The following is a 25,609-nucleotide window of genomic DNA, read 5'->3' as shown; positions in this document are numbered from 1 at the left end:
ATATAAATTTAGGAGAAAAAGGAATACAGATAAGCGTGATGCGCTCCATTGAATGTGATGAGCAATAACGAAAGAGACAAAAATCCTATATTTTACATTCGTGTGGCCATACGATGACGTCACAATGTTTTTTTAGCCCTATCGATGCATGATCCGATATCTACAACTCATCAACTTCTAGATTTTGTAATAAAAATAAACGGTTCACGGTTTACTTTAGAAACTATGACTGTTTAAAAAAAGACATAATTTTGACAATTTTTTAAGCTTTTTCATAAAAAACGCGCACGAATTGTCTTATTCAACGTGTTCGTATGGCGTTATTTAAACTGGAAAAGGTCTAAATTGTTTTCAAAATTACTAGGAAAGACTTGAAAAATATAATTCAAGAGAAAAAAATATGTTTTTAACGCTACGTGCGCACCGCGTGCGTAAAAAATTGCGCGCCCGTGGGAATTTTTGACATGCTCAAAATGACAAGAAACGCATAAAAAGTTGATTAGAAATTAATTTTGCGCATTTTGAAATTTTAAATGCGCGTGCGCGCGTAACTTCTTGTGAAACATGCCATTTTTAATCCGTAGAAAGTTTGCCCCTGATATGACTTAAATTTTGTCAAAGTGTCAATACTAAATGACTTTTGGTTTTTAATCTATAATCAATCATTGAAATTCATAAAATTGCGCGTAAGTCACGTTGCGCAACTATGACGTCATTCAAAAATAGGAGGTGCACAACTTCACGTAAATGCCCATATGTTGTCAAAGTTATGAAATGTTATGTTTACACATTTTAGAGAAACGCGACTCACAAAAAGGAAGGAAGGATCCAAGAATAATACAGAAAAAAAATATTGATCCCATACAGTAACAAGGAGTTATCCGCTCTACCAAGCGGATAACTAAAAAATCAAATATGACTAGAATACATGTCAGCTGTTGCGTCTTTAATTCTTTAATTGGTTGCCATATTACATTCATGGATATTTGTCACTATTCATTTTATTACACTAATAATGTAATGTTTACTATGTAAAAGTCTGAACAGTTTAATGATTTCTGCATGATCATATAAATGTATCTGCTGCCACCTATAGTTTAGAAAGACTGTAAATTACAACACAGAAATCTGTGGAGGAAATAATTGACGGTTTAATGAATGTTCTATTATTTATCTGGGTTTACGCAACGGCTTATCAAAGTACAGACTAAATTCTAAGTTTTTATTTTTTTTTCACGACTTATTATGTCTATGCAAAATCAATCGGACGTCACCAGCTACACATTTTAAATGAAATTATTATATTATTTTAAGTTACAATAATCTATTAGTTTAAAAAAAATATCAAAACATTTTTATAACAAAAGAATAAAACAATATTACAGACAATAAATGAAAAAATAATAGTATTCTTATGTTATATTATAATCATAAATATGACAAATAAATATTAGCAATAAGTAGAATAAATCATAAACGATAATTGTACAGGATATGAATTATTGATTTGTTATGAAAATCCATGGTTGTATGAAATTGAGCAACCGTCGACTTCCAGTCCATTAAAAACTCCAAAAAGCAAAGGTAAAAATGCGATTGCCAAAACTATACAGCTAGATCGTTAAATAAATATTCAAGCATACACGATAATATATTTGCTACAATTACAACATTATGGTTAACTATTGATCAACCTGACCTGACCCGACATGACCTTAATACACCTCATTCATTCTTCATTCTATATCAAACAATTACATCAGTTATTATACAACAAATATTTCATCTTTGAAATTAATTTAAAAATAAGACAAACCTCAAGTCTTAATTGGCGTTAATTACATTAATCATTTTAATTCGAAAGTCATCAGTTTTGTGCGCCCTTGGTTTAAAACCGCAGAGCTTGGTACGATCCCCTTCCAATCTGCTCCATGGAGTAATATTATGACTGTAATATAATACCGAAGTAACTTCTTGTAAAGTTTTTTTTATAGTGTAAGTTTATACACGTTTTATACATGTATTATTTAAAACAATGCACATTGGACGCTGTACACATACACACAAAAACAGACCCTGACATATTGAATTTTCGATAAAATCCATAGATTATAATTCCATCAAGGTTCCGTTTTGAAGCTTTTTTGTCTGGATTGGTTACTTCAAATCGTGCGTATGTGTATGCAACAATATGTTGAACTGAACGGTTTCCAGTTAAGTTCCTGCACTATAATAGTTCAATTTACATCACACTACATCATACAAAGACTTTGGCCAGAGCGTCAGCACCCCCACTTGCAATGTAGGGTTTGCTAGGGTGAAAGGCTACCGAGTATATCGCTTCATCAAACTTCTTTCGATGTGACGTTATCTCTTGGACACACGTTTTACTTTCTAGGTTCCACAGTCTAATCGAGCAATCATGGCCTGGAAGCAAAGACAATAATATCAATTATTAATATAGAATCATGGCCTGGAAGCAAAGACAATAATATCAATTATTAATATAGAATCATGGCCTGGAAGCAAAGACAATAATATCAATTATTAATATAGAAAACAACTGGGGAATTTTTTTTATTATGCACAAAGGACCAATGACGTCATATCCCATCCAAAGGACGAGGCAATGAGAGTAAAGAATCTTGTCAAATACGACAAGACAGAAAAAGATGGGTCCAAAGTATTGCAGTTAGTATATTGGTCTAAGGCTCTGTCTACACTACAAAAAAATGTGATGCGCCCAAACATGGACATGATGATGTGTATATCACAACCATATTTGAGCACATAGTTTGATAGTGTAGACAGAATTTAACACATTATTCAAGTACTCACTTCCAGATAGGAGATATAATCCATTTGGATCGATGGCCAGGCTAGTTACAGCATCCAAATGGGCCACCATACTGTGTTCCATTTTACCTAAAACATAAATATACAGTAAATATGCATGACAATTTACATTTTCTAGTTTATTTAGACCACTATAAAGCCAGTTTCTTATTCATATCACTGTCGCAGCCGAAGCTGAATTACTGTGTATTTACATTAAAATGTATAAAACGATAAAAGTATTTAAAAACGTTAACAATTATACATCTAGGAAACAAACAGAAAAAACAAAAACGATTAAAATTACAAATACAAAGATAAAACAGAATTTTAAAACATTTTATGTATGTTATTTGTGGTCATCTCTGACATAGAAAATGGTCTTCAAAATGGAGACATAAATGGTTTACCTGTATTATTATCAAAGAAGCGTATGTGTCTGTCCTCGTGTGCAGTAATGGTTATAGGTAGAGTTGGGTGGCTAATTGCACAATTAATCTGTGTGGTTCCATCAGTGTCGGACAATAACTTGCTATCTAGCGTTATCACTGGTTTCGCTGTCTCCAGGTCATAGATGACGGCATCTGAGGATTTGTAGCCCACGATAATTTGACACGGGTCACAGCGTACAAAATCAACAGTGGTTGGAACTCCATAGGCTAAAGAAAGACAGACAACGATAAAATATGATGATAAATTTGTACATAATTAACTTAAAAATATGATTATGGTGCAAAGATTCTAAATGCAAGAACATCCTGTATTTTATTATTACGATCCCATTCAGGGAACACCCCCATTCAGGGAACACCCCCATTCAGGGAACATCCCCATTCAGGGAACACCCCCATTCAGGGAACACCCCCATTCAGGGAACATCCCCATTCAGGGAACACCCCCATTCAGGGAACACCCCCATTCAGGGAACATCCCCATTCAGGGAACATCCCCATTCAGGGAACATCCCCATTCAGAGGACACCCCCATTCAGGGAACACCCCCATTCAGGGAACACTCTTGTGTGTATTTTCTTGTTTTTTCATTTTTACTGAGTCATACTTAACGATAATTGTACTAGGCCCAACCACTCACTTTTCAGTCATTACGGATTGGACCCCATTGGAAATAAGTTTACTTTTTTGTCGACTTAATGGGTTATCCAGGTATTCTTTTTATACATTGTATATTTTAACTTTTATGTATGAATATCAAATAAAATCAATCAATCAATCAATCAATCACTCCCATTCAGGGAACACTCCCATTCAGGGAACACTCCCATTCAGGGAACACTCCCATTCAGGGAACATCCCCATTCAGGGGAACACCCCCATTCAGGGAACACCCCCATTCAGGGAACATCCCCATTCAGGGAACACCCCCATTCAGGGAACACCCCCATTCAGGGAACATCCCCATTCAGGGAACACTCCCATTCAGGGAACACCCCCATTCAGGGAACATCCCCATTCAGAGGACACCCCCATTCAGGGAACATCCCCATTCAGGGAACATCCCCATTCAGAGGACACCCCCATTCAGGGAACACCCCCATTCAGGGAACACTCCCATTCAGGGAACATCCCCATTCAGGGGAACACCCCCATTCAGGGAACACTCCCATTCAGGGAACACCCCCATTCAGGGAACACTCCCATTCAGGGAACATCCCCATTCAGGGAACACTGCCATTCAGGGAACATCCCCATTCAGGGAACACCCCCATTCAGGGAACACCCCTATTCAGGGAAAACCCCCATTCAAGGAACATCCCTATTCAGGTAACATCCCTATTCAGGGAACACCCCCATTCAGGGGAACACCCCCATTCAGGGGAACACCCCCATTCAGGGGAACACCCCCATTCAGGGGAACACCCCCATTCAGGGGAACACCCCCATTCAGGGGAACACCCCCATTCAGGGGACACCCCATTAATTGAACAACCCCATTAATTGAACAACCCCATTAATTAAACACCCCCATTCAGAGGACACCCCCATTCAGGGAACATCCCCGATTCAGGAGACATCCCCGATTCAGGGAACACTTTGTTGGGAACAGGGAGAAATATATGTTTTAATACTACAGCCAATCCCTATTTAGGGGACATCTTATTAAGGATACAAGTTGTTATGTGTGTCCCTTAAATAGAGGTTCTACTGTTTTGTTATTAATGACATACGAATGATAGATAAACCATTACATCTTACATTTTTCTCCAATGTACTTATTTAGAAGTGGAGACTTTTGTTGAGGGTTCCATAACCTTACAGTACCATCAGCCGAGGCCGATACAAGGTGGTTTTTGGTGGCGTCGAATGCGATATCCCACACTGCATTGGTGTGGCCAATCAATGGTTCTTTCAATATACTGCAATCTGGGAAATAAAGATAATAACAATAATATAATAATAATAAAAATTTGTAAATCCATAAACGCAATTTAGGTAAACAACAATTTTTTTAATTCATAAATGTAATTTCGGCAGATTAATTTTTCGTATACATTTACCGAAATTGTACATACCATAGGAATCATATGGATCCATATTTATATCTGGCATACCCCAACAACAAATGGTAGAATCCATACTACCGCTGAAACACTTGGACCCGTCTGCACTGATAGATAGACAGAGTACAGCCGCCCTATAATGATAATTTATATGACAGTTACACATACACGATTTCCTTAATGAAATTCAATTTTTATTTTCACATACTACTACTACAACCATGTACATTTGTGAGGGAGTGTAGCGCAATGTGTTGGACGTTCGACTACTGATTGTGAGATCGAGGTTCGAACCCAACTCTCGCCGCATTGCTTGGCAAAATACTTTACTTACGTTTGCCTCTCTCCACCCAGGTGTATAAATGGGTACCCGGTTAGATCAAGACACAACTTTGCGCTGATTACTAGCTTCATTATGGGAGTATGTTTCCATACGTGTTTGATCCAAAAAAATTACTGGGGTAATAATGTTCAGCACATTGAGAGCTTGCTTATATGCGCTATATAAGAATGAATTATTATTATTTACATGGAGGATGCATATTTTTCTAGTATTTAGGTAAGAAGCACCCTTGAAAAATAATAAATATTGGCAATAAAAATAAAAGCAATGAATAAATAAATAAATAAGCCAGTATACAAAATGATTCAATATATTAAACCTCAAACACTTTGTTTTATTTAGTGAGTGCTTATATAATTATTAGTAACAGGGGATCATTTTTACACAAAACAATATGTATTAAAAGTTTTTCCAGTTAAACTGTAAAACATGTCTACTTACGAATGACCTCGGAAGGTGTAGATTGGTTCTACATCCAACGATGCAGTTCTGGAAGAAAAAAAGAACAAATAAAATGGTGATTATTGGAAGTAAAGTATTAGTATTTTACTTTTTTTCTCTATGCAAAGAAACATTTTAAGAACAAAGTATTAACTTGGCGAGTGGAGTTGTAGCTTGGTGGAGAAGATGCTTGCCTATCAATTCCAGAGTTCAAATCCCATCTTGTGTCATTGTTTTATATACTAACAATAAAACAAATACTACTGTTACCTAAATATTGGCACAAAATAAATAACTAAATAAAACAGATATCAAAATTCCACATTATTTACTTTTTGGCTGGCACTGTTTTGTCTAGATTCCATAATTTGAGTGAATGGTCCTCTGATCCGGTGATAAGTACCGGTTCTATGGGGTGGAAGGCCAGTGTACGAACGGCATCAAAGTGATTTCGTAATGTATACTTGGGGTTCCATGTTTTTCTGAATGTGTCTTTAGTGGCAGCGGCATTCACCTAAAATTAAAATGAATTAGGTTTATCTATGAATACTTAGAATAGATATTTTTTATAAACACTTAGTAAATAGAAGCAGAAAACACTTACATCATAACTGGAAAGGGCGTCCGCCTCATTTGAAACTGTTAATTTGGCAAGATCTCCTAACCCGAGCGCCGTCTCTATTGCCTCATCTTCACCGATGCCTACCATTGGTCTACGCCCTGCTGGAAACGCCCCTTGAGCTGTCAATCACAATTAAGAGCATACAATCAATTGTATCAATCATCAATTTAGCATACATATACCATACAGAATAAAAAGGATTTTGATGTTTGAAACTTGGATTGAAGTTTGTTTACCTGCAGATTCAGGGATATCAACTTCCTGTTGTATTGGTTTTCCTCGAGGGGGAGGGGGAATTCCTTCATCACGACCCAGATTTTCCAACATCGCCTGTAACGCTGAACGTTTAGGACCTGTAAGACATTAAAACCTATTTGCAAGTCAACTGTGAAGTACTAAATGACTATTTGCAAGGCAAGAATATTGCAGAGTGCATATATCTAATATATACATTTCTAGTTTCAAGGCAATATTTTCTCTAAAGCTAAATGTTCATTATTACGGTTAATTTTCCGTTAATCCATACCACGGTTTAATGCGACTCAATTGTGTGTTGCATTTTGGATTTGAGGGTAATTAAACTTGTCATTTTTATGCCTCGAATTACAAATGTTAAGCTTTTTATGTAAAGCCGCAGGACAGAATTTACATTCATTACAAAAGAAAAATGCTTAACAGAATGGATGTCGAATTTAACGCACATTAAGCAATAAAGCAGAAAAAAATATTCATTGTGGAGCATAAGCCTGTTTGAAATATGGCCGACAAACACATTGTCGATAGAGGGCGGGCTTTGTTGTTGGCAGAGTTGGTATGGCATGGATTACTAAATGATAGAATTGGACAACAATTGCACATCAATTTAATGTCAAATGTGAACTTTCTAATATTTTGGGATTTAAAATTTAAGAAGAGCTAAATATAATTGCAAAATAAAATGTAAATGTAAAAAAAATGTTCACAGACACTGTACTGATTGTGTGGCATGAAATCAATTGAGAAAAAAATGAAATTGTGCTATACATAAAGTGTGTACAATTCTAAAAAAAAGATGAAAGCACTCAGAAGTGAAGTACTTGGCTAAATATTGCCACAGAGGGGTAAATATAAAAAGAAAGGGGTTATTTTTCTGAAATTTTTATAAATTACACAGGATGGCATTATAGGAATATCTTTGGGTAATACTATGGATGTTAAAAAATGCCTAAATATTTTTGTCAGTAGGAAGAGTAATTAATAAATAATATTTTATACAAAAGTTAATTAAGCAATGATTAATATTTTTATTCATTTAAAATTAATTATTTTTTACTGCATATATTTTCAAAATTAATAAAGCAATTATTAATATTATTTACTAGAATACTATATTTAAATTCCAATAAAAATGTATTATTTAATAGTATTTTGAGAAAGGATATATGTATATAAAGTTAGTTTAATTCAATATTTTATATTGAATTTTGTAAAACATTAATATATTTAATATACTAATATAACTATTGTGATAATAGGCATGTATACTGTATCTAAAAGTTTTTTTTTTTTTTTATTGTATGTACAGTATATGTATATTCATTTTGTATAATATCAATAGTTAAACAAATGTTCTACAAACAATAAAAGCATATGATTGTTAAATAAACAATTCATTCCAGCATTTCTCATAGTAGGCAAAAATATGCAATATAAAAGCACTTAATATATTTGTAAATTAATATTATAATCAAATTGCATATAGATGATTATCATCATTAAACAATAACATATAGTGCTCGCAAATCGTGGTGCAAAACGCAATCCAAGCTACATAAAAAAGATAAAACCACAGCAGACGTGATCCCTAGTAATAACATGTACAGCTATGATGTCTAACAATTATTTAGTCCCTGTAAATGTTAGGTCAACAACTCTACGAAATTTCCCAGACCACAAGTAGTAATGTTACAAAGCTTAATTAAAATATCAGTTAGCGTATCACAGATGAAGGCAGAACATTAATTTGCCCGAGTTAAAGTAAGAACGCAGCTTGGACTGAAAAGAAACACTTTACACCACCAGAAGCCATACCACATTGTGTAGAGTTGATGTTCAAAATTAAGGCTTACATCCTGGGTGATGGAACGTTTCTCCTTCATTCATTTATTATTAAAGAGGATCTAACTATTATGCTCTATGAATCGCCACAAAAGACTACAACCACAGACAAATATTTCCTCCATGCTACAACTATGGGTATTCATTCCATATGTACTCCACTAACTGATCAACATCTACCTCCCATAAACACTTGCATATTCCTGTATTTTACTCTCCCAATACCGGACACCTTTGGGCTGGCCAAATAAGTCTGGTGTGTTTATAATGGGAAAAAGCAATTGAGGACCTTTTGGTCCTCAAGGAAAGTCTGGTATTGGGAGAGTTTCTGGTTTTCAGAGAGTCTGGTATTAGGATAGTTGACTGTATTACATTTAAAAGCATAAAACAACTCCTTAGTATTTAATTTCATACACTATGGAATTAATCTATTGAGAATAAAAGTTGATCACTCGATTTAGTAGAAAACCCTAAAAAATTGTTTTCATTAAAACTTGGTACATCATGGTGTAGTAGCTAGTTGATGCAACTGAAACATGCAAACGAAAATGCTAAATATACAAAAAATGTGAACAAATGAAAATAAAATAAGGCATGCAAATGATGAAAGACGTCATGTTGGATTGAAGCAGGCAGGAATGAACAGTATGTCAAGTTACAAATCAAAGGCATTCGATACTTTTAAAAAAATCAGGGGGTTCTAAAATTTTTTTTGATTTTACTTTTGAGAGGAGAGTGAAAGGATATCTAGAGGCCAAAGTCAATCCGTGGGATAGGCCTAGGATATTCTGGATTTTTTATTTAAACGCATCTGAAAACTGCGGCGTTTATTTTAACTGCCTATGGAATATTAAAATATCATGTACTTCGTCGTGTATCCCTTGGGGATTACCGATAAATTTATAATATTGTTTATATTAGGTAGCGATGATAAGTCGTTTGTAATTAGCCAGTAATTGTAATTATACCCTATACAATCAGATAATATAAACAGAATGTAGTATTCTTTTGTAGCAATAGCGGTCGTAATACAAGATAATTTTACTGTACTAATAAATAAAATTTGATTATAATAATAGCTATTTTTAAAATTACAATTATTGATACTCTTGAAATTCAAGTTTTAAAAAAAATGTTAAAAAATAAATTGAATTTTTTTAATAGCAAATTATTTAAATTTATAAATAAAAAGCTTTGTTAGCAGTAAGAATAATATAGAGCGTAAAAAATTAATAAAAGCACAGCGCCTTAGCCGTGTGTAATGAATGCGTATAGTGCAAAATGAACAAGCGTTAAAGCGATGTTAAACGAGGTGCAATCATGCAACCCATGCTGATGAACAGCGCCCTCAACTTACGAACGACAGGCTTCTTGCCTTTCCGTGCCTTTTTATAGTCTTCTTTTAGCTTACTGATCATTCCCTCATCAACCCCCCAGTCCTCACTCGTAGGAGAGAGGTCCAATTTCGTGTCTGCAAGCAGAACAGATATGGGTTAGGCTAAAAGGCCACCAAGATGGTGTTTTTTCTTTTTTTTTTCCTTTGCGTGGACCCAAATATTAGGTTAGTATACAGTACAGGCAAATAAAACATTCCACAGCATGCAAAATGAGTTTATATTGGCAAGAACTGATAAAAAAAAATTATTATTTACTGGAAATAAAAATATGTTAATTTAAATATTCCTGACATTTTAAATAATTCTATATTAACAATATGTATACCTATCAATCATATAAAACCCTACAAAAGTTAGAGGTAATTAAATTAAAATTATATAGTTAATTGGAAATATATAAAAACTCTTAAAGAGACACCTTCAGGACCCAAAAGTTGCTCCGGACCCAAAAGTTGCTCCGGACCCAACAGTATCCATTTAATAGAGGTTTGTAGGGTTAAAAAAACATTTGTCCCCTTAAAGAGTTCAGATGTCAAATTACAATACAAAATATCATGAAGATGTACAGTTGATGTCAATATCAAACCAGCAAAAATATGTCTTAGATTTAAGGATGTGTTTTTTATGGGTAATATTTGGCAAACAAATTTAAAAAGGAAGTGTGAATTAGAAGTGTTTTCTATACAAATGAGGCACTCAATTACATTGACACCTTCTATGTCTGGCTTGTATCTGACAAAAGATAACCAATTATATTCCTACAGAACAGACTAACTTAAACGAACATCTACTTTATTGATGCTAACAAGATTTGGCGTACTACTACAGATGCTAAGAAGACTTGACTCATTTTATTACGGTATACTAGCTGGGACATTTTCGATAGCTCCAAAAACGCTACAGTATATTATTACTACACCACTATTTTGGCCTAATGCTTTGTCATGAGTTTGAGTCATTGCTATCAATCAATACAGTAGAACCCCTCCATTGGGGTACCCCTCCTTTGGGACACCCCTATTCAGGGCACACCCTATTATTACGGGGACCGAAGGACAGGTGTTCGACTGTATGTGATTCGTAACTAAAGCTTTGTTTACACTATCAAACTTTATGCGAGAAGAAAATGTGATGTGCCCATTATATAGACATGATGATGTCATATTACTACCATATTTGGACACACTTTTTTTTGTCAAACTAGCTTGATAGTGTAGACAGAGCTTAAAGCATCGTGCAATCTGATTGGTGCTGTATATACAGTGGCATACAGTATGGTGCATTCCCCTTTCCCAGGAAAATCTTGTCTAAGTTTCAAACATGTATGATGGGAATATCGTTTCAATTTAAGTGCATGGGGCCACCAAAGCATTTGACCTGCCACAGTTTCTACATAGATGCTCTGGGACCTTTAAATAAATCCTCTCCTATTATTGAGTGATTTTCTACTCTAAATTTTCTACGCTTTTAAAAAGATATAAAAATTAGTTTCTTAAATACTGTTTTTTGTTAGTCAAAGTTAAACAATCTTTTATCAAATACTTTTCTACGGACTGTAGGAAATACTGATATACAGATAACATGTCAAGATGCTAGAAAAATAGAAAATGAAGGGATAAAGGAGGGAGGGCAAGCAGAAGATTGAACACCCAACACAGACATTACGTCAATTGGTCATACAATTACACGACTGTCAATGAGGACGCTACTGTAGCTCTTACACGACGACCACGGTGTTAGTTTGTTTGTTAATTTACTACCTAGCCATTCAGTACCGTCGCCAGTGGTGCGTGCTTCTCCAGCTCCCTCGCCGCCCTCTGCCACAAGGAAGTCAAACTCTGCCAGGGCCTCTTCCGTGTCTGGATCTGCGACAACATCTTCCACCATGCTTTCGTTTCCAAGAATAGGCTGCAAAAAAAAAAGGGGAGAAAAATATATACAATCTGATTTTTTAACATACCAAGATAGGACTGTGGTGATAACAATCACACTTTATTAAATAAATATTTATGGATATCTTTTGATATTTAAATTTTAAAAGTGTTTTTGAGCCATAGTAGTTCAATAATCAGTGCATATATAAAGAAAGTTAAGCAAATTTTTTTTCACTTTGGCAGATAATTCAATTGTTTTTTTCTCATGATTTAGATTAGAATCGTCTTTTTTTGTCTTTAAACAATTTATATGACAAATATAAACAAACAAATAACAAATTCAAATTTAATTCTACTAAAACTTCTGAACAATTATTGAGACAAAAGGTACTTATGTTCGGAAGAAAAATTCAACAATGAATTTTTCCAGTAAGACTAAGAGTCTAATGTAGAGAATGATATATTTCCATCTAAAAATAAATATACAAATTAAGTTCCAAATAATTTATATATATAGTTTTTATTACTACTAGGAGTATAAAAGCACAGTCAACTTTTGAAGACAACACAGAGGTACTTTAGCCAGCTCTTATCAAAATACTGAAAATTGAATTAGAGTTAGTTCCTGTAACAGGGGTGAAACCTGTGCCTATCAGGGGTGTACAGAAGGGCCTGATCAACTTTCATTAGCTTACAGACAGGATTAAATGTTTAATGTATCATTTTCATCATGCTTTTTTTAACCCAACAATAACAAAATATCACTATTTAACATTGATTTAATGCAACAAAATAAACAAAAATGTGATTTCTTTATCAAAATAAAAAGTATATTTTATAGAATTTTACTGCATTATTTAATATTTAGTATTAACATCCATAACGGAACATTAAATAGATTAATGTAAAATATTATTTGGACTACTCAGTACCAATTCTGTATTTTATAATAATGAATACTATTAAATATTTCTACTTTAAATTATATTTTTTTTTAAACCCATCAAATTAACAATTTAGATTAACATGCTGATTTTATAAATAAAATAAATTTAACATGATTTAATAATAATAATAATTAATAATACGTCGATCTTTATATAGAGCTTAATGCACAAAGCCTCTAAGCTCTTCACATTATTACCCCTGGTAATGTTTTGGATCAAACACGTCTGGGAACAACAGCCTCCCATAATGTTGCAGCCGTAATCAGCACCGTTGTGTTTTGACAAAAGCAACTAATTGCTAACATATTTAATTATATCACCATAATGTAGATGACATAAACTGAAAATAGTTACTTATATACTACCCAATAACTTACCTTATATTTTTGCTCTAGTAACATTTCTCTAAACACTCTTTGTACAGTTTCTTACAAAATAAACAATCATCACCCACTGTTTTTAAAGGTACAAGTACAACAAGTCCAGAAAAAATCAAGTGAAAAACTAAAGTTTGAAACTAGGTACTGTACTAATGGTTTCTAATTATAAAACAAATGCGCGTCATTTCCACTCGTTCCTGATAAGAAAGTGTAAGATCGGCACTTGTCAGGGCCATCTCGTTTCGCTTAAGGTCCCTGTTAAATGTTTGGCTGCCTCCTCAAACTTATCTAAGGAACAATCTAGTTTCTAAGTTTTGCTGTCAAAGGAAGTGGATTAAAGTGACCAAAAGCAGTTAATAATGCTACACATTATAATCACAATGTTTTTGTGAATGAATATTGATTGTTCTTTTTAAAAAAAAATTGTAAATTGTGAACGAATACAGTATGTTAGTCATTAGCCTACTTTTTGTATTGCACTGTAATGTTACGCATTAACCTAAGGTACAGTCCAAGCCTATTCACTGCTAGGACTAGAGCTTAATCTAGAGTTTTGACTTAATATTAGTAAAAAGATAAATATTTTGGCACAAATGGCGTTTCATACGTATAATACTTGAATTTGTAACTTGTTTTGTAGTTATCAGACAAAAAAGCCGACTGATGGCCTAACACAAAAAAGACAATAACTACAGACTTGGGCAAGGTCTATACCATGAGCAATGATCGTTGGAATGGCACTATACAAATCAAAAAGATTATTTATTATTATTAAAGGAACAAACATACAAACGCACTCTCTTGTAATATGTATATTATGTAAACAATTATTTTTAACAAAAATTAAATTACCTTTTTCCTTTTGATTATAGTTGCCATATTCTTGTTCATACTATCATCAGCCTCGTCATCTGCTGTACCGCCATCTTCTAGGTCACCATTTTCGGTTTCTTCAACGTTTTCACTTCCAAGTAATTCAAACGACGAAAGAACATTATCTAATACACCCTCGGGTAACTGATTAGGTATTCTTTTATCTTGCCTAATTAACATAATATAAACAAATCTGTCAACAACCACTGGATTCTATTAATTGTATTCATTTATTTGTTTTATAAATATGATCAAATAAGCGTGAGTCTTAAGCCTAATTTTAAACATTCAGACTGAAGCCGGAATCTGGTAGCAAGAAAATTGTAATTAGTTATCCGCTTGGTATACCAAGCGGATAACTCCTTGTAATTGTATGAGATCAATATTTTTTTTCTGTATTATTCTTCTTTCCTTCCTTCCTTTTTGTGAGTCGTGTTCCTCTAAAATGTGTAAACATAACATTTCATAACTTTGACAACATATGGGCATTTACGTGAAGTTGTGCACCTCCTATTTTTGAATGACGTCATAGTTGCGCAACGTGACTTATGCGCAATTTTATGAATTTCAATGATTGATCATAGATTAAAAACCAAAAGTCATTTAGTATTGACACTTTGACAAAATTTAAGTCATATCAGGGGCAAACTTTCTACGGATTAAAAATGGCATGTTTCACAAGAAGTTACGCGCGCACGCGCATTCAAAATTTCAAAATGCGCAAAATTAATTTCTAATCAACTTTTTACGCGTTTCTTGTCATTTTGAGCATGTCAAAAATTCCCACGGGCGCGCAATTTTTTATGCGCGCGGTGCGCACATAGCGTTAAAAACATATTTTTTTCTCTTGAATTATATTTTTCAAGCCTTTCCCAGTGATTTTGAAAACAATTTAGACCTTTTCCAGTTTAAATAACGCCATACGAACACGTTGAATTAGACAATTCGTGCGCGTTTTTTATGAAAAAGCTTAAAAAATCGTCAAAATTATGTCTTTTTTTAAACAGTCATAGTTTCTAAAGTAAACCGTTAACCGTTTATTTTTATTACAAAATCTAGAAGTTGATGAGTTGTAGATATCGGATCATGCATCAATAAGGCTAAAAAAACATTGTGACGTCATCGTATGGCCACACGAATGTAAAATATAGGATTTTTGTCTCTTTCGTTATTGCTCATCACATTCAATGGAGCGCATCGCGCTTATCTGTATTCCTTTTTCTCCTACATTTATATATTGTGTAGGTCAATCAACTTTCTTTAGCATGAGATAAAAATATTTTAATTTTTATGACGTCATCATGCCTAAAAATTTTAATTACGTGGGTCATTAATTTCATCTTTACAGTAAATTTTAATCTGTAATAGCTCGTAAGAATAAAATGTGATAATCACGATTAAAACGTTTTCTGGAAGCTATTGGATTGTAGATACGAATTCATGTAAACATTTTGCCAATCGGATGTTGTGACGTCATCATATGGCCAGTTGAATAAAAAAAGTCGTATTTTGATATTTTGCGTAATAGTTCATCACATTTAAAAGGGTGCGCATCTATATTTTACGTATTCAAATTTCTTCTACACGTTAATATGTTGTTCCTGAGATAATTTCTTTCTGAAATTGCTATCTAAGTGTTTCATTTTGATACCGTCGCCATGTTAAAAATTGGAATAAATGGCGGGTCCCGTAATTTCACCTATTCTACACTGTATGTAATATGTATACAGCTTATACTGTTTGCATGTATATACTATATGACACAAAATTCAGCACTAACAGCATGTCATATTCTTCAGTTCTTGTCATAATGCCATAATCTTTATCTGTGTGCAATATTCCAACGTATGACGTGCACGTGGCGTTTGTCGTGGTGCGGATAACTAACTCGTCAAAGTGACGAGTTTCATGTCTAGTTTAACTTTAATTTAGATTCCGTACAAAACATGTTATAAATTAATATATTAAAAATGATGAAAAAGATGAATAAAACATCAAACCAAATATTAATCAATATACTAAAATTGTGTATATATTTTTCATCGCATCATCTTCCCTACTAAGTGATTAGTATCGTAATTAAACAGAATGAACGTGAGCTCAGGAATTAAAAGTAGTTTACCAATCCGTGCAAAATAAATTATTAATTTAAATTAAGGGAGAAACTGACAGCAACATAAAATTAAATGTAAACACAAGCAAGATACCAGTTTCTATACAAAAGGAAGTTCTGCTTGTATTTAATCTCATAATTAAACTAAATATGCATTTATTTTTGTGAGATTCACTCACCTTTTTATGCATTTATTTTGTAATAAATAATATTTTAGCAACTAATGGAGTCCGTACAAAATTGTGTTCTTGAAAAAATGTTTCAGTCTAAAGCGTTGTTCCACTAGAACGCAACGAAGTATCAACGGAGAGTGCTATATTGCGTAATCACAAGTGGGAACCGAAGACGCAACAGTGCTGCAAACATCGCTACGAGAAATCAAATCAGTTTGATTTCATGTAACAATGCAAGGCAAAAGAACACTGGAAAACATAGTACAGCGCGTACTCAAAAGTATGCGGGGTGAACCAGGTTAAAGTCTATGGCAACGTTGAAGTGCAACAATCAGGTTTGATTTTAAGCAGGCGGGGCAAACACAATTATTGAAAGGGCATTGCGTCTGCTACTCTGCGTTGCGTGCTAGTTGGAACCACGCTTAATACCCATTTCACACTGTCTATGGAACTGTGTGCTCCTCTGTGTGTGTAAAATTCAGAGTTTTGCTGGTGATGTGAAGAAAGGGTAATTACTGTAGCCCTAAACCAGTATGGAAGATTTTGCATCAAAACTTGGGTTAGCTTACATTTTTATTTACAGGTTATCAAAGGGGTGTCACGGTTACATTGAATAAGTTGCCAAAATATTAGAAGTACCAACAAGTACTTTCTGTTTTACACAAGTGAAATTTCACTGTTCAGCGTTAAAAATAGCTTTCATGATAAGATGGCACGTTTGATTGTATGAAGGCGATTTATATCAATTTGTATTTTTGACTTTTTAAGGATTTTATCTCAACTTATGCCCTTGCCAAGTGAAAATAATATTATTGTGATAAAATGTTTATAAAAAAACACATAAAAAAGGGGGCTGATCTTTTGATACAAAAACAGAAACTAAATTGAGAAAACTATTAAGAGTAATTCTTTTTTTAATTTTTAAAAGTCTATTTCATTTCCATTGTTATAGTATATGAGTTGAATGAGGATATTTTTATGGGTTGAAAGATTGTTCTATTCAACGAATCGGCACTTCCATTTTTAATAAAAAAAAATTTTTTATATATTTAGGCCAATTGCCAAGGATAACCATAAGCGAATTTATTCTCATCCTTCTTATAGGTAGCAATCCTGTTCAAAAGACAAACATATACACAAGATGCTCTATATAAACAAAGTATTAATTACAAATCTTTGGGAGTGGAGTTAAAAACTGTCAGGCTAGGCCCATTAAAAATACCGCGCTCAGAAATTGGCTGCAGGGTAGGGCAGTTACAGATGGCAAATACTGCACACTATTTTCCACCATGCGTCATTCTGAATCCTAGCTCAACTTTTTTTTTTATTTGATAAAAACCTGTTCAAATGGGAAAAAATAATGGACAGGATGTGATACGAAATTAATAAATGAAATGGATATAAAGGTATGTTATAGACATTGATAACCAATTTATACAGTATATTAATGGAATAATTATATATTATAATACCTTTTAATTGCATTTGGGTCTGATCGGTTTGGTTTTGCTGGGCTCTCTCCGTTCACTAGTGGCTCTACAGGTGAAGTACCATCACCTTCTACATTATTTAAATTCTGTTCACCGGACTGTAGGCCAAGTAAAGACCGCACTCGGTTTGATCGTACATCTAGGATTGTGTCGGTATAACCAATCTCTTGTAAATATCTGAAACAAGTTTAAACAGAGGTATATGACGTATTATGGCGAGGTCATCGTTTAAGTTGGTATAAATCTTGGTTTAATACCTTTTAGTAGATCTTTCTTCTTTGATTTACGTATCATACACACATGTAATTCATTACCTTATTACATGTTTTCAAGCCCAACACTAAACACTTTTAAACGAACATATGACTCGCACATAACAACTATGAGAAGAGGCAACCTATACGAGGAATACTCTTTGCATCCTTATTTCACTTAAGGTAAGCATCACTTAAGGCAAGCATTATATTTTTGGCATCACATGCGATCAGTGGAATCAGTTTTAAGGTTAGAATTCATACAGGGTCTCTTCTCTACTAGTTTGAAAAAAAAAAGTGGAATATACATATATGGGCACTAATCACATTATTTTGTCACATAAAGTTTGCTAGTGTACTAGTGTACACAGATTTTTCCATTGTTCCTATGATACAGGTAGCATGTATGACACTGTATCACAACCACTTGTGTATAACAACTGTATTGCTATGTCAGTCATAAAGAAAGGTGAAATTATAATTTATGTTTTATTTACAATTTGTAATACAATAACCATCCCCGCTCCCACTGTATTTGTTTACACAATATCCGTCATGTGACACACATAACGATTACTTACTGCCTAAGTAACTGCCTTCCCTGTTTGAAATTGACTTGTGCATTTGGAGAGATAACAGAGTCATCTTCACTTATATCATCTGCAAATAAAAAAAAAAGGAAATCAGATCAAACAAATGACTGCTTTCATAAATAATGTGAATCACATAAGTAAGAGATAATGGGAAATACCACTCTCTGTATGGTAATCTTTGTATAGTTCTGTTTATGACATCTACAGTACATTAATATGTACACCTAGACTTTCTTAACGTCCAATCCGAAGGACAGGGCAACGAAATAAAAGTATCATTGTTGTTTATTATCAATGTATTATCAAATTTAACAACTACAAATAAGAGATTATTTTTTTTAATCAATTAAGCTAAAGCTTGGTGGTCTAGAGGTATGAACATTGGGTAGTGATCTGGACATCGTGGGTTCGAGTCCCACTTGAGAGGTACAAATTTTGTCAGAAGTAAAAACTTGTCTCTGATTTTTTATCTTACAATTTACACTAACATTGCTTTGGCTTTTATTTTTTGGCTTGCTTTTTTTATTTGATTTCCAGTCAATTTGACTATTCTTTGCTTTAAATTATAGTTTTTTAGGTAAATAATTTTTTTAAGATCCAATTTTGGTCAAAGTGAATAACTATATGTGAAATTAAAATGGCCTATTCAAGAACAAAAATGTATACAATTATTTTTTCAGGGGGGACAATAGATCTTTAAGAATTTATACTTAATCCAAATATCAAAGTATAAATACATACCTCCTTCAAACGTTGGTGGTTTTAATTCCCCAGAAGGATCCGTTCCGAATTTTAATTTATGAAACTTTGATCTGAAGAAGAAAAAAACAAAACAAATAAGATATGAAATATTATTATTAAATCAAAAAAAATGATAAAGAATTTTTAAAAAATAAATAGCTAATGAATTAAAAAAAAATCAATTCTTGAATTTACCATAGGATTATAAATAGGATTGATTATTATGTACCTTGATGATTCATACACCTACAATAACATACATGTTCAGGGCACATAAAATCAACCAATAGCAGAATAGTACACAACCCAAATGTCAACAGCAGATAGGTATCTGTGAGATAATTACTGTAACAATGGGAACATCTATAGCCTGAGGCTATGCTAAGTGCTCTATAACAAATTGATTGCTATGTTAGCTTTTTGTACAGTACTGTATACTGTAATCTAGGTTTTTATGCTATTGCTCAGTACTGTATGTAGTTTTCATTGCCAAGTACTCCATAAAAAAGTTTATAGGTTTACGATAGGATACTGATACTATCATTGAGAAGTACTGATGTTAGTAACAGCAATTGGTTTAAAAGAAAAAAGATAAGAAACAATTTTTAATAATTTTAATTAAAACAAATCTGTACATAATTTTGTAATTCTGAAGTGAATTGAAATACAGTAAATGCCAATAACAACAATAAATTAAAATACTAGAGTTAAATTTCAGTAGAACCCCTATTAAACGGACAACTTTTGGGACAAAATGTCCCCTCTGAATAGAGGTTGGTTTAGTACAGTAGTGTTAAAACATACTAGGGATGTCTTTTGTGAGGTGTGCTCTCAAAGAGGTTCTACTACAGAATTTCATGAAAATTACATATGTGTCATTCGTACAGAAAACAAAATCTGTTTAAAGTATATAGTGTAGTATTAACAAATTGCAATTAACTTATTAATTACGAATTTTCACTTTCTACCGAGAACACATTTTGACAATCAGATGTTTAAATTCAACTTTCTGTAAAGGTTTATGAAAAAAGAAATGAATTACTAATACCGGCTTCCTAGCTTGTATTATAAATCTATTATTTGTATAATAATAAAATATAATAATATTATCAGCATAATATCTATGACATCATTCAAGTGTATTTTAAAAACCAAAAGATAAACAGATGGTACATTTGCATAACCTTATTTTTTGATTAATCATTGGTACTTTCTGAACAGTGAAATTATACTATTATTCCTGTTAATGAACAGATATAGTGCGATTTATACATTATTCACCAAATTAATGTCCATAATAAAATCTATTGTGTTTCATTTACATGTCCTATAGGGAATAAATAAACTTTACTTTAGTACAGCCGACACATGACAGGCCGGTATTCTAAGGGTATGTTCAGACCTACAAATAGTTTATATCTGAAAGGAAGGTAACAGACATAATTAGCGCCACAATTAGCAAAATGTTTATATCATAAGCATCTCAAGTTTTCATATCGAATAGTCACCATCATAAAAGGTGGCTTAGACTAATCTTTTCCTATGCAGTGTAGAATACAAAACCATAACTTTGTAGGTCTGAACAGGACCTAACACTCAGAACTTACAAGTTAGTAATCCGATTTAAGTGAGCTGAAAACCAGGATGTTTTAGACTATAACATTAACAAACTGTAAGGACATACTGTACTGCACCTGAGCCATTGTTAATGTTAGTGAAAATACAATTTTTTTCTCCAGATAAGTAGCTTGGAAAAACACCCACACCTGATCATCCTTGATGCACATTAAAAGTTGTAATATAGGCCTAGACTTACTAATACAATGAACAAGTTTCTATAATTTAGAATTACAAGGTATAAATTTGACTTCTAAAAATGTCTGCTGTCAATTTGAATTCAATTAATTTAAATATATCAAAGCTAAATAAAATTTTAAATTATAAGTTACAGTTAGCCTTCTTAAAAATACAATTTGAGCTACTAATTAGATCATCAATCGGTCTCAAATGCCCAGATGTCCAAATGTCCAGGATATGATAAACACAAACTGTCCATTGGTTGTAGCTAGTGATCTTGGTTTAAGATGATGATGAGGTTCTAATGTATTACAATGAGTCACTCACCTCTCCTGTTTTAACGCATATTCTAACATCTTTATTCGCCGAACCAAGTCGTGTTTCAGATTTTCCTGACCTTTTCGTTCACCTTGAAGGAATGCTATTCTTGCCTGTAAAATTAAAAACATAAATCATTGTATGTTAATTATCACATGAAAAACACAAATGCGGATGGAGAGATAATACTAATAATAAAATGGTTTATGAAAAACATCAAACACATTTAGCCTTGATTTTTGTTAATGTTATTTGCTGATAATTATCACAGTATATGAACAATTTTCTTTTTAACTAATTATGTAAAAATTACAAATTTGTATCCATTCTAACTAGAGCCCATTGACATTGCATGTATAAATGTTATTGTTATCTAAATAAATACTTGGAAGAAAAAAATTGTAATATTAACACACAGTTTAGAAACCCAAGAGTATACACATAGAAATGTCCCCTAATTTAAGACCAATTTACAGACGAATGGTAACAGTAAATAAAAATATAGAATCTATGTTATTCCTTATGACCATTTACACACAAGGCAGAGCGGATAGGAGGGTTTCAGGATAGAGACAGATTCTGCATGGGACAAGCTATGCAGTTTTCGCTTACCGTTACCGCTCGTCTCTGTAAATTGGCCTTTATTTTAGGGGTGTCCCCGTTCCAGATTACAGGTTGGACATACTGATAGTGATACTGTATACATATTGCACTCATCCGTTTAACAGGAAAGTGTCCCTTAATCAATAATAGGAGTGTACTTTATTTGTACCCTAAATAAATGTTCCAAATGAACGGTTTCTACTCCAGAATTGTAAAAAAAAGACCCAATTTGACTGACTAAATTACAGCTAGAGAGAAGATGCATAATAACAAATCACGGCTCCAGAGAGGGCGCATAATAACAAATGTATAGTAAATAATTGTCCTATACAACCTTGTTCATTCATTTAACAAACTCATCAATGACCAACATAATACAGTGCCTACTGTACTGTGTATAATAAATAATAGCATTAATACAGCTGTTTTGTATCATATATCATAGATACAGTGTCAAAAAAAATTGTACAATATGAATTGTGTTTATGCATGAATAATAAACTTGGGTCAACAGAATAAAATAATGCAATTGAATTCACGGAAAGCTAATGCATTCAATGGCCTTTATTGAATGAAAACAAAATTCTTTGACGTTGGGATTTTTGGGGGTTACTACAGTAGTGATGTACAGTAAAGTTTTCTTTCAATAATGTGAAAACTTCATTCAGCAATAATATACAGTAGCTTCCTGGTGTCCATTCCATTTTTAAATACAGAATAGAAGTCATGAAATAAATAATTAAATAATAGGAAAAAGCATTTAATATGATTTATTAAGAACTTTTTGTCTCTAGTCTAGACCCAAAAATTGCTGGGTAAAAGTCTGTAATAATAAAAACATTTTATTGGTAGTCTATATATAGGGGTTTTCTTAAAGATTTTTTCAGCCTACAGTAATCCTTTAAGCATTTAATATGATGATTTATTAAGAACTTTGCCTCTAGCCTAGATCTAAAAAATACCCAACATCAAAACCAAAATTGGTAAAAGTCTGTAATTAATAAAAACCTGTATTTATTGGTAGTCTATATATAGGGGTTTTCTTAAAGATTTTTTCAGCCTACAGTAATCCTTTAAGCATTTAATATGATGATTTATTAAGAACTTTGCCTCTAGCCTAGATCTAAAAAATACCCAACATCAAAACCAAAATTGGTAAAAGTCTGTAATTAATAAAAACCTGTATTTATTGGTAGTCTATATAGAGGGGTTTTCTTAAAGATTTTTTTAGCTTACAGTAATCCTTTAAGCATTTAATATGATGATTTATTAAGAACTTTGCCTCTAGTCTAGACCTAAAAAATATCCCATCAAAACCAAAATTGCTACTAGGTAAAAGTCTGTATAAAACCTTTATTTATTGGTAGTCTCTATAGAGGGGGTTTCTTAAAGATTTTTTTAGCCTGCAGTAAGCCTTCCTCAAATCCTTCATATCAAAATGGTCCCTTTATATTTAGGCCTCTCTAAAAAGAAGAGGGAGACCTAAATATAGAAGAAACATTTGGTATGCAGGATTTAAGGAAGCCTCCAAGTCTAATAGCATAGACCAATTTTAACCAAAATAGCTTTGGAAAAGACTCCTTACAAAAACCCTGGATACTGTACACAACAGAATGCAAAAAAGTAAATTATACACACATAAAAAGGGTTCTAGTTATGTTTCATCAGTGCAATATATTTCGACACACAAATATACAGAAATGTTGGTCTACTACAGTAACTGTTGTGGTTTTTCGAAGAATACTAATGTAGGTAGCTTTCCAATGAATCACATCTATTGTCGGTGTCAGTAGCCTATTAGTGGTCTTTTCTCAAGGTCAAAGCTTCATAATTTTTTCCAATGTACCTAAAGTAATTTTGGAAGTAATCTGAACAATACTTCCTGGCTAGTTTAAACGTAGAGGTTGTAACTATAAAAAATGTCTACCATGCTGTCAAAATGATTAATTAAAGGTTTGGATAAAATGGTAACTTTTAAATCTGTACTCTTGGACTTTCAAAATGACAAATTTAGCGAATTTATGCAAAAATGGTATTCCCTTTATTTGTTGTGATACTGTATCATTCAAAAAATTAACGAAAATGAAGACATTTTATTGAAATAATGTACAGTATAGCGGTAGGCTACTTTAAAAATAGAAAGAACTGCATAATATAGTATCTACGAAAATTCAACTAAAATACAGTTGAAATGTAAAAAAAAAAATGTCAGTTTACTGTAAGTTAGATCAAAGAACAAAAGTTGGACCCTAAATTCAATAAAAAAGAAGATGAATGAAATCCAATTCCAAAATTGCAGTTCTAAGAACTTATCGAAAAACAAACCTGTTGAAAAAAGTTAATAGCAAAACAAATAATTGCCAATTAATGTACCGGTATAGTACTTCCTGAAAATTCACTGTAAAATGGTTTGGCATTAGAATTTTGTAAACAATTTCATGTGCCTAGGCTAGGCCTTCCTCTCCTGGGTAGTAGTCTAGAGAAGGCTACGGCTGTAAAAAAAGGTGACACAACCTAGGCCTACACATACAGTATAGAATATGATACAACCAAAATAGAAGTATTTTAATTTTAAATTAAAATTCTAGCCTATAAGTATCATTTAATAATTGCTTTTTTGCAAATGATTCTGAAGAATGAACACACAAGAAACTCTCTGAATTTCCTTCAGCTTATTTATTACGGTTTCATGTATATTAGGGCGCATAGTAATCGTTTATTGACAGTATAAATCACATATTTGGTTAGCTGGTTTTTTAGGCCAACATTATACACTCAGGACAGGCCTTCACTCCCATAGCTTTACCTGTAACTCGGCTCGTTCAACCTCCCACTGAGCCCTTTCCATCTCAAATCTCGCCCACTCATGTTGAATAAAATGCAATATTCCGGGTATTGTATACTTCGATCGTGAATTGTCATCTTCTAATTTATTTCCTAAAACATTTAAGTTAGCATTTGTGCCAGCATTTAACTGGTTTAAATGCTGCGGAGATGATCCAGCCCCGTTTTCCATTCTAATCATCTTTGCTGTTATGATGACAAACCATCCGCCATACTTGCAATTGAAACAAGGGTGGTCTAGCAAAGTATTGTGGGTAAAATTCCAATTACTCTCTCACACAAAAATACTGTACATGGATTGAGATTATGTTTTAATAAATTTCCAGTGGGCTATATTTATGTTTTAGTCTACCTTC

At 33.0% G+C, this 25,609-nt stretch overlaps 1 protein-coding gene across 4 annotated transcripts; it reads right to left on the bottom strand.

Annotated features, from left to right (window-relative positions):
• Positions 1 to 927: 927 nt before the first annotated feature.
• LOC144852870 (striatin-3-like) lies at positions 928 to 25,563 on the bottom strand. Of its 4 annotated transcripts, none has more exons than XM_078710901.1 (17): positions 25,216 to 25,563; positions 21,816 to 21,919; positions 19,692 to 19,762; positions 18,939 to 19,017; positions 18,086 to 18,280; positions 14,307 to 14,496; positions 12,014 to 12,161; positions 10,214 to 10,327; positions 6,996 to 7,112; positions 6,742 to 6,878; positions 6,470 to 6,651; positions 6,138 to 6,185; positions 5,366 to 5,487; positions 5,049 to 5,216; positions 3,246 to 3,494; positions 2,839 to 2,925; positions 928 to 2,427 (listed from the first exon to the last, which is right to left on the bottom strand). In XM_078710901.1, exons 1-17 carry the CDS (start codon positions 25,432 to 25,434, stop codon positions 2,258 to 2,260), a joined length of 2,400 nt encoding a protein of 799 aa, XP_078567027.1. In that variant the 5' UTR covers positions 25,435 to 25,563; the 3' UTR covers positions 928 to 2,257. The 4 variants fall into 4 exon arrangements, with proteins under 4 accessions (XP_078567027.1, XP_078567028.1, XP_078567029.1 ...); XM_078710902.1 differs by having other exon boundaries at positions 12,029 to 12,161; XM_078710903.1 differs by lacking the exon at positions 10,214 to 10,327 and having other exon boundaries at positions 25,216 to 25,559.
• Positions 25,564 to 25,609: the final 46 nt, after the last annotated feature.

This window comes from Antedon bifida, chromosome 9, assembly GCF_963402885.1.
Source record: "Antedon bifida chromosome 9, ecAntBifi1.1, whole genome shotgun sequence".
In the NCBI taxonomy this organism is placed as follows: Eukaryota; Metazoa; Echinodermata; class Crinoidea; order Comatulida; family Antedonidae; genus Antedon; species Antedon bifida.
This window is presented reverse-complemented; position numbering and strand designations above follow the sequence as displayed.